At 36.6% G+C, this 10,465-nt stretch overlaps 1 protein-coding gene across 1 annotated transcript; it reads left to right on the top strand.

Moving 5' to 3' along the window:
- Positions 1 to 1,043: 1,043 nt before the first annotated feature.
- Mrpl44 (mitochondrial ribosomal protein L44) lies at positions 1,044 to 9,966 on the top strand. The gene is made up of 4 exons (XM_027941823.2): positions 1,044 to 1,290; positions 3,401 to 3,869; positions 5,556 to 5,734; positions 9,490 to 9,966. Exons 1-4 carry the CDS (start codon positions 1,115 to 1,117, stop codon positions 9,659 to 9,661), a joined length of 996 nt encoding a protein of 331 aa, XP_027797624.2. The 5' UTR covers positions 1,044 to 1,114; the 3' UTR covers positions 9,662 to 9,966.
- The last annotated feature ends 499 nt before the right edge of the window (positions 9,967 to 10,465 follow it).

Raw genomic sequence — 10,465 nt, 5'->3', positions numbered from 1 at the left:
CAGAAATCTATTGCCTTGTTTTGGGATAGGTGTGGAACTCCTCTTTTGTTCTTTTCCCTCCCCAGTGTGAACCTTATATAGGCTGAGATGAAGCAATCAGATTCTCTGCCCTGAAGGGTTGAGTTAAGAAACCCAAATGAGCTGTGTGTCCTTGGCATTGAAGATTCTTGAGTTAAGGACTAACATGCTTTGGTCTGTTTCAGGGAGATGAGTGCAAAGGACTCTGTCTAGGACAGGAAGAAAAGACAAGGCCTGCTTGGAGGCTATTACAATAACCAGGGCAAGAGGTAAGAGGAGCTCTCAGGTGTCTGCTGTAAAAATAAGTTGATGACTGAACAAAAGAGGGCATTTGTGAAAACAGGAACAATTAATGACAGGAATCCAATCTGGGTGACTGCAGGGCAGTCCAGACCACAGAAAAAGGTACCCCTTTGAGGGTCTAGATGTTCAACAGGCAAAACAAAAGGAATTCTGATAAGCTTCTCTCGGTGACTTCATATAAGGTTATTTAAAAATTCATATTGTTTGACAGAAAAGTAATAAAATGATGTAACTAAAGAGTGAAAAATGAAGAAAAAAATACTCATAATTCCACTGTGACTATTTTATTTTCCCAATGTTTATATTTTTTTAAAAAATCTACTGTTACATTGTTTTTAAATACAAATCATAATTTGGGGGCAAGACTTGTGGAGTAAACAGAATATTTGCTCAATGGTGGCTGGACAGATGGTCTGCAACTTTAAAACTAAAAATGAATATAAATGTTTTCTGATAAAATTTAAGTGTTTTGTTTAAACTGAAAGTGAAACAAGTTTTTTGTCTTGCGTTAACTACAAAAGAAGTAACAAGAGAGCAACTGACTGGGTGAAGTAACTTCTCCCAACAATCTTTGGACCCAAAGTCCTCTCAAGCCACGCTGGTAGGAAAGTAACCCATCACAGGCAGAACCAGCACATGCGCGTGCGCACTAAAATGCTTCGGCTGCGCATCGCCCCCTGGTGATGTTCCCGCCTTCCGCCTCTTTCCGTCCGCCAGTTCTTGGGGATCTGTGTTCCTGTGACACGGCTCCGACTGTTTTCCTTCCGGCTCCCATTGCTTTCTGCCTTGTACAATGGCTACTGGACTGGTGAGGCTGTTCCAGCTTGGGCCTCGGTGCCTCCTGGCGCGAGACGCCCCCACGCTCGTCTTGCCGGTTCGGGGAGTAAAGGGTTTCCGCGCCGCGTTCCGCTTCCAGAAGGAGTTAGAGCGGTGGCGCCTGCTCCGCTGCCCACCGCCACCCGTCCGCCGGTAAGAGCCTCCGGAGGCGTCTGGGTGGCCGCGGGGCAGGCGGGACCTGGGTTTTCTCCCCAAGATTTCTGCCCGGCGGCGGCCGCGTGTCTATCTTGAACGTAAAAGGTTTGAAAAACGTGGAAGAGACCTGGATGGGTGGCCTAAGGAGAGGGGTGTGTGCCCCGGGCGGTGGAGCGCCGGGCGCCGGTCTCTGCAGCGCCCCTTGGGATCTTAGGAAGAGTGTGGGGAATGGGGACGGCTGCAGGGCACGCTGTCCCCGGGCCTTGGTGAGGCCTGGTAGCCTGGCTCTGAGGGCAAGAGGGAGGAAGCTCCGCAGCAGTGCCAGCTAGGGCAGGTCACTTACTGACTGTGCACCCACAGGTCCGCAGCCCAAAGTAAAAGGGAACCTTCACTCTAAGGTTCTGGCCCCCATGGATCTTGTTGCAGCCTGGCAAAAAGAATCGCCCCAGATGGGAGCACACTTCACACAGGGCCCTGCTGATGAACCCAGCCTAATTCCATCTTAAGATAGGGAGCCACCTCCCCATAAAATCACGAGAAGTTAATTTCTGTTTTACTATAAATTACTACCATTTCTAAACTTGCTTGGAACACCTGCCTGTGCCTTGAACTCGCCCATGCCTGGCTTTCCCTGACCAGATAACAACCCTCTCAGAAACCTCAGTGGCCTCATAAGTTCTGATGTTGGGATCTAAATTTATTCCCTACCTTGAAATGTTAAGCCATGTGGATCTTTACCCTACTATCTGCCTTTGTATTATGCTTGTCAAAATCCTGTTATCTGTAAGTTCTCAAGAACACCCCCCCACCCCCCCCACCCCACCTCCCGCACACACACACCTTTACAACCCTTTGTGCTTTAAAACTATGTTCCTAGAGAGCTGGGGGACTGTACTCTAGACCAGGGTTTTCAGGAGGGACAGTCCTGGCCAGAATTACACACTTACTTTAATTTGATTTAAAATTGAAGTCAGCGGTCTTTTCTTTGTGTCCTGGTTTAACACCTTTGTCTTGCTTTTTTTCTCTTTAATAATGTTTTTGATATGTTTTAAGACAAAGACAAAAATAAGGATGGATGCACTTCACTCTCTTTATTGGCATTTGAACGTCACATTATTGCTAGTACAGCCAATGAAACAGAGTGTCTTTGAAGTGATTTCAGCTTTGGAAACTTATTCATGGTATAAAATTTTGGTAACAACTTAAATACTGTTCTCAAAAAATATTGATCCAGTTTATATGTCTACAGTAGGAATATACTTGCCAAAGATTATTGTTCTTTTCATAATAGGCCAAAAAAAAGTAATCTCTTCCTAATTCACTTTTCTTTGCTTATTATAAAGCTAAGTATTTTAAACTTTTAAAGTAGGAAGAAAATTTGTGAATTACATTGGTCCATATATTATATACATTTTATACTTTCAAATCAGATCTTCATAATTTGTTGCCCCTTTTTTACTTAAAAGTTTTGAGTATCACTTTTCTTTAGAAGAAGATGTTTTAGTTCATTCTTGGAAATGATTATGAACTTTTTTTTTCCTTCATGCTAGGGATTGCACGCAGGGTTTGTGTATGCTAGGCAGGCACTCTTATTACTGAGCTATATCCCTAGCCCATGATTATAAACTTTAACATATTTATAATATTGATGCCAGATTATTTAATTAGTAATTTAAATGGATACCTCCAAAACTTAAATTTAGTAAATTTATAATAAATATAATGTACTTGCTGTTTATGGTCTGAATCCATGAAATTATAATTATGTCTCATACCTAAGTGGAAAGCGTAGTTCCATTGTTAGAGCAGAAATGAGCAACCTAAAGGTTATAACAGTGGCTTAGTCTCTGATGTGGAACAACCGGTTTAATGTGACAGGTCAAAAGGAAAATTAATCCTACCATATATGTGGAATATAGCAAAAGACTGCTAGCATTCATCTGAGTTAGGTTTTTATATTTAGACGATTGGAGCTTGGCATTAAAAAAGAAGCAACCTTTTTTCATTTCCTTTATACAATTAATAAAATTATAGTGCAATGAAAAATTTTTATGTAATGGTAAGATCTTGTTCTCTTGACCATCTCTTACTGTCTTTATGTTTTCAGTTCAGAGAAGCCCAATTGGGATTACCATGCTGAAATACAAGCTTTTGGACATCGATTACAGGAAACCTTTTCCTTAGATCTTCTCAAAACTGCTTTTGTTAATAGCTGCTACATTGCAAGTGAAGAGGCAAAACGGCAAAATCTTGGAGTCGAGAAAGAAGTTGCTCTTCTGAATCTCAAAGATAATCAAGAACTATCTGAACAAGGAATATCTTTTTCACAAACTTGCCTCACACAGTTTCTTGAAGATGAGTTCCCACACTTGCCCACTGAAGGCATCAGAAGTCTAGTTAACTTTCTAACTGGTGAGGAAGTTGTGTGTCACGTGGCTAAAAACTTGGCTGTCGAGCAGTTAACACTGAGTGCAGAATTTCCAGTCCCCCCACCTGTATTGCAGCGGACTTTCTTTGCAGTAATTGGAGCCCTGCTACAAAGCAGCGGACCTGAGAGGACTGCACTTTTCATCAGGGTAGGTAGTTATTAACTGCACGCATTTGGACATGCTTGAGGTAGAACAAAAAAAATTTCCTTTTCTGATTCATTTCTTTAATATATCACCTTGGAAGTGACATTTTTCTTCCAACAAAAATCCATTAAAGATCTGAAGCTTTTATATAGTCGATTCTTACTTATTACAGTCGGCTTGTACTAAGGACATCACAGAAGTGGATAATTCTGGATTGTGACTTCCAAAGGAGTGCAAATCATGTCATCTTCAGCTTTATATATATCCTAGGGCCAAGGATAATGCCTATGCCTACATGGCAGTCAGTAGGTATTTAGTAAATGAATGAGGTCAGGGGTCACTGCAGGCATCTCAGGTAGTTGGAAACATCATGCTTGGGTACCAGCTGCTGTTTGTTCTAAAAAGTGATCCTAGATTTCTGAGTTCCTGTAAGGTATAACTCTTTACTATCCAGTACCTTAGCTAATCGAAATTCTTATGTAATTGGTACAACTGACTCCCACTGTCTTTGTAGAATTTATTAATGGGGAAAAGTTTTATCCTTTGCCATTAGATGAAAAGATGTTTACTGTTTAGTAATAAAGAATTCACAGGGTTTCTTATAAGTAACAAAAACAGGCTCTTGATTTAGAAATTGGAATGTCAGGTCCATAAAACTTGCTCACTTGCTTTTGAAATCTATTCAGTTAGATACCAAGTTTGGTGATTTTGTTAGAGAAAAATACCTCTCTTCACCACCATTGCAGACTTTGTTCATAGGCAAGCCCTGTCTTCCTCCTTCTCCAAGGAGGGTCTGTGATAGGTAGGATTTCTTTTTTTTATTAGTGAAGCTGAAATAAAGTTCTTGTGCTTGAATGATTGTTGTAATGAAATGGACTTTTTATTTTGTGAACTAAGAGATCTTTTAAAATTTTTCCCCTCTTGACTACATTCATCCATCCTGTGTTATTACCAGTGTTTGTTATATGAGTTAATTGCGATGTAAAATTGCTGTGAAAATAATGCTTCTAAATTTTCTATACAATAATTTTATTGACAAAATTATTTTGCCTTGAATGTGTGTCTTTAACATGATTTTCTGACAGAAGTTATTGCCATTTATTTATCACTAAACATTTTTTCTTAGTGGTAGGAATTTAAATCTAAATTCTATCTTCTGCATAATTTTTGTGGACCATATTGATGCTATAAAAATTATAGTTGATTTTTATGAAAGTTTATATGAAAAAAAACTTGGGGAACGGAGGTATAGCTCAGTGGTTGAGTGCTTATCTGTTATGTAGGCCCCCGAGTTCAGACCCTAGCACAGGAGGTTGGGGGTATATAGGCCTACATGGGAATGAAAAAACACAGGCTGAAAATTCCTTATCCAAAATGTTTGGGATGAGAAGTGTCTTGGATTTGGGATTTTTTTCTTTTAAATTTTGCAATATTTGCAAAACTTTACTAGTTGAGCTTCCCTAATCTGAAAATAGAAAGTTTGAAATCTGAAATGGTCCAAAATTTGAAAGTTTTTGAGCACCAATATGATGCTTGAAAAGATGAGATTTTAGAGCGTTTCAGATTTTGGATTTTCAGGTTCGGGATGCTCAACTAGTAAAGTTTTTCTGTTAAAAGTGTACTTAGAATTTTGGTCCTTAGGTTCTTTGTATTAATTTAAATGTATAAACTGCTGTTTTTTCTATGCAGGACTTCTTAATTACTCAGATGACTGGAAAAGATCTATTTGATATGTGGAAGATAATAAATCCTATGGGACTGCTGGTAGAAGAATTGAAGAAGAGAAACATTTCGGCTCCTGAATCTAGAATTACTAGGCAGTCTGGAAGCACCACAGCTCTGCCTTTGTATTTCATTGGCTTATACTGGTTAGTAAAATTTCAGTCTTCATAATTTCATTGGAAGCTATAAAAACACAACTCTTCACAGTTTTTTTTGTTGTTGTTGTAGATGGACACAGTATATTTATTTATTTTTGTGTAGTTCTGAGGATTGAACCCAGTGCCTCACACATGCGAGGCAAGTGCTCTGCCACTGAGCTCCAATCCCATGACCTTTAATAGCATTCAAATTTTTTAAAAAATATCATCCCCATGGTTATTTACTACTTCCTTTTGATCATTCATTAAGGCAGGCAAGGAATCTATGTTTTGCTGATGGTAGTTTTCATTGACCAACTATTTACTGTAGAATCACATAGGATATATGTTTGCCTAAATTTTTCTGTGTAAAAATAAATTTTAACTTGTTTTTTATAAATTGAACCTGAATCTACTCCTGTCAGCAGCTTCAGCTGAGCCTAGAAGTGGAAAATGTGTAAAACAACCAATGTTGAAAGCTTTTTAGTTGCTAGTAAGAAATTGATCTGCCCCACATTGATTTCAGGTATTAAGATTAAAGTGTTTGGGGCTGGAAGTGTAGTTCCATGGTGAAATGCTTGCCTGTCATGCACAAGACCCTGATCCCCAGCACTACCGAGAAAAAAAAAAAAAAAGTTAAAGTGTTTAATATAATCATTGAATATCTAAGAGAGCTATATTAAGATTTAGGTCAGTATTTTTGGAAATTTTGTGTGATGAGGATTTTATGACTATAAAAGCAGTGGAAGACATCACAAAGGAGAAAATGAATAGAATTATATATTATAAAAGTTTCATCTTCAGTTTCATGTGAAGTATAAAGCAAAAACAATGAGATGCACTCTTTTTGCTTATTAGATTAATAAATCTTAAACACAACCTTTATCAGTACTTATCTTTATCAGCAATTCATACTCTGCTAGTAGAGAAAGAAAATGTATAATATTGCTGTAAGAAATTGTCCCAAGAATCTCTTAAAATTTTCATGCCCTTTGATTTGATATTTCTACTTTTAGTTATCTTTGAAATATCACAGATAGAAATTTGTAGGGAAAAAATATTCATTTGTTGTTTTCACATCTTTATATACTACGTAGAATAGTTCCTGGAACTTGATAGTCAGTAAATTGTTATTGAATTAATAAAATATTACAGATAAGTTTGGCATCCAACAAGGGAGTGAGAGTATATATACCCAACCGAATATAGTAATAGCTCCTGCAGGTGATTTTTAAAGAATTTTTAATGACATTGGGAAATGATTTTTCAACTAAAAAATAATATAAGAAGCAAGTTGCCATATTGCTAACAGTGATTGTCATTGGATCATAGTTTTTTCCAGAATTTTACATAGTGAATTTTTAAAGATGATCGGTGATATTGACATCATTGGATTAAAGCATGATGATAAAGCTTCTGGGTTTCAGCTTCATTTAGATGATTTTCTTTATTCCTCACTTTATGCAATATGTACATGTATAACTATTATAAAGTTTAACTTACATGATTAATATTTGATTCATTTTAACTTTTTGAGGTAGCAAGTGTTTTCTTAGCAAATTTATTCTGTGTTGTAGTAATTTTACCTACATAGCTTCATTTGTTTTTCATTAATTTGGTTCTGCACTTTCTTAACTTCAAGTCACCTTACTTTGAATCCAAGTAATTTGATGGCATTGATATGTATGAATCTTTCAGAGAGATCCTTCTTTTAATAAGGTGAAATTGTAGATCAGGAAATTTCCAGGAAGTAGTTAAACAAAATTAAGAAATAGCAAAACAGGATTATAGTTATTTAATGTGCACATTCTTTGTTTCCTTATAGGAACATTTAAAATTTTTAAAGATGACCGGTAATAATAATAATAGAAATATCAGCAGGGGAACTTATTTATTTTTTTCTTACTAGATATGCATGACAGTAGGGTGTAATTTGACATATAATACATACATAGAATAGATATAATTTGTTTCAATTAGGACCCTATTATTTTGGTTGAATAAGTTACATTGGTCATGTATTCACATATAAGAATATGAAAGATGTGCAATTCATTTTACTATCTATTCTATTCCTATCCTCCCTCCCTTCTCTTTATTCTCTTCATTCCCCTTTGTCTAGTCTAATGAATTTCTAATCTTCCCCTCCCTTATTGTGGGTTAACATCCACATATCAGGGAGAACATTCTGTCTTTGGTTTTTGGAGACTAGCTTATTTTACTTAGCATGATATTTTCTAGTTTCATTCATTTACTGGCAAATGCCATAATTTCATTCTTCAAGGCTAAGTAATATTCCACTGTATATATACACCACATTTTCTTTATCCATTCCTCTGTGGTAGGGCACCTGGGTTAGTTTCATAGTTTGACTATTGTGAATTGAGCTACTATAAACATTGAAGTGGCTAGGTCACTGTAGTATGTTGATTTTAAGTCCTTTGGGTATAAAACAAGGGGTGGGATAATGGGTCAAATAAGTGTTCCATTCCAAATTTTCTAAGGAATCTCCATACTGCTTTCCAGAGTAGTTGCACCAATTTGCAGTCCCACCAGCAATGTACAAGTGCACCTTTCCCCCCACATTCTTGCCAATATTTATTGTTACTTGTATTCTGAATAATTTATTGTTACTTGTATTCTGACTAGGGTGAGATGGAGTCTCAGTTTTGATTTGCATTTCTGTAATTGCTAGAGATGTTGAACATTTTTTCATATATATATATTTTAGTTGTAGATGGACACAATACCTTTTTTTATTTATGTGGTGCTGAGGATTGAACCTAGTATCCAATGCATGCACGGCAAGTGCTCTACCAGTGAGCTACAACCCCAATCCCTTATATTTTTTTGACCATTGGAATTTCTTCTGTGAAGTGCTTGTTCAGTTCCTTAGACCATTTCTTGATTGGGTTTTTTCCTTTTTTTTTTTTTTTTAGTGTTAAGTTTTTTTGAGTTCTTTGAATATCCTGGAGATTAATGCTTTGAGGCACTGGTGGTAAAGATTTTCTCCCCTTCTGTAGACTCTCTGTTCATATTCTTAATTGTTTCTTTTGCAGTGAAGAAACTTTTTAGTTTGATACGGTCCCATTTGTTGATTCTTGATTTTACTTCTTGCACTTTTGGAGTCTTATTGAAGATTAGTTTATTAGAACACTAATTGTCAATATCTAGTGCTTACTTGCTTTGGGGGAATAAATTAGAGTGCATGATAAATATAAAATGTTTTAAAAATCCAAGTAAGTTTTAGATATCTAAAGTGTGTAATTTTAAAATATAGAGCTGATAAATCCTCTATGATAAAGTTTAGGTGGCAAATTCAGAAAGGACTGTTTTTCAACCATTTTTCTTCAAATAACTTATTTCTTTATTCAGATAATTCACTCAAAATGATTTAAAACCATCTAATAATGATTCCCAGGAATATTTTTAATATTTCAGGTTTTTACAAGAAGATATATATTCCACTTCTCCCACTTAAAAAATCAAGCCTATACTTATATGTGCATGCCTTGCTTTTTTGACTTGAAAAACACTGGGCCTAGTAAATTGCTTATATTTTTATGGGAATGAAAATTCTTTTTGTCTAATTCCTATATAAAATGAACTTGCAACAAAACTAGTTAAACACCAAGAGGTACATCTAAAGCTGTCATGTTACTTCTGGGGACATTATTAAAGTGAGGGTCAGAAGACGTGACTGCTTTGTGTGCTGTCCTGTGAGGCACCTTGTCATTGAAGACCACTGTGTGTTTTCTTTCCAGTGATAAAAAATTGATTGCAGAAGGACCTGGGGAAACCATTCTGGTTGCAGAAGAGGAAGCTGTTCGAGTGGCCCTCAGAAAACTTTATGGATTCACAGAAAACAGAAGGCCCTGGGACTACTCCAAACCCAAAGAGAACTTAAGAGCAGAGAAGACCAGCTCTGCCAGCTAGCCAGCCGGCAAAACCATGGGGAAAATGTCAGAGATGTTCCCAGCTAAACATTAAGATTATAAAGACATAGATCTTCATATTGTGTTCCTAAAGTTATATAAGCATTCAAGCAGGTCACAGGGATTTTGATTTTAATCTCTGTTTTCCAAGAAATTTTGATTAAAGTCCTTGGTTTTATTGTTGTGTATAATTTGTACAGATAGGTATATTTTGTTCCCTTCTAGCTTTGAGTTATTATAATTTAAATATGTTTGGTGTGGAAACTCCGCTGTAATACCAATAAAAATGTTACTCTTTCAGTGTTACATTACAGTTTAATTTGATATATTTAGAAGTGTAGGAGGTTGATGTACTTTGCTTCTCTAATGTAAATTTAAGTAAGATGGTAATAGCTTAAAATTTCCAGAAATGCAAACTACAGATCATAACTAACTTGTATTTACATGATCTCTAGAGTCTAGGTCTAAAATTTTTTGTACTTCTAATATATTTCTATTGGGGGGATGTGGTACCAGGGATTAAACTCAGGGGCACTCGACCACCGAACCACATCCCCAGCCCTGTTTTGTATTTTCTTTAGAGATAGGTCTCACTGAGTTGCTTAGGGCCTCACTGTTGCTGAGGCTGGCTTTGAACTCGTGATCCTCCTGTCCAGAGCCGCTGGGATTATAAGTGTGTACAACCGCACCCAACTCTAATGTATTTCTGACTCAGTTTCTATAAAGCAAGTAAATGGCAGATCAATTTTATACTTTTAAGAAGTTGCCTTTTCTAAGAAAATGAAACTCAAGCAGCTTACAGTGT

Source organism: Marmota flaviventris, chromosome 11 (assembly GCF_047511675.1).
Source record: "Marmota flaviventris isolate mMarFla1 chromosome 11, mMarFla1.hap1, whole genome shotgun sequence".
Taxonomy (NCBI): domain Eukaryota; kingdom Metazoa; phylum Chordata; class Mammalia; order Rodentia; family Sciuridae; genus Marmota; species Marmota flaviventris.
This window is presented reverse-complemented; position numbering and strand designations above follow the sequence as displayed.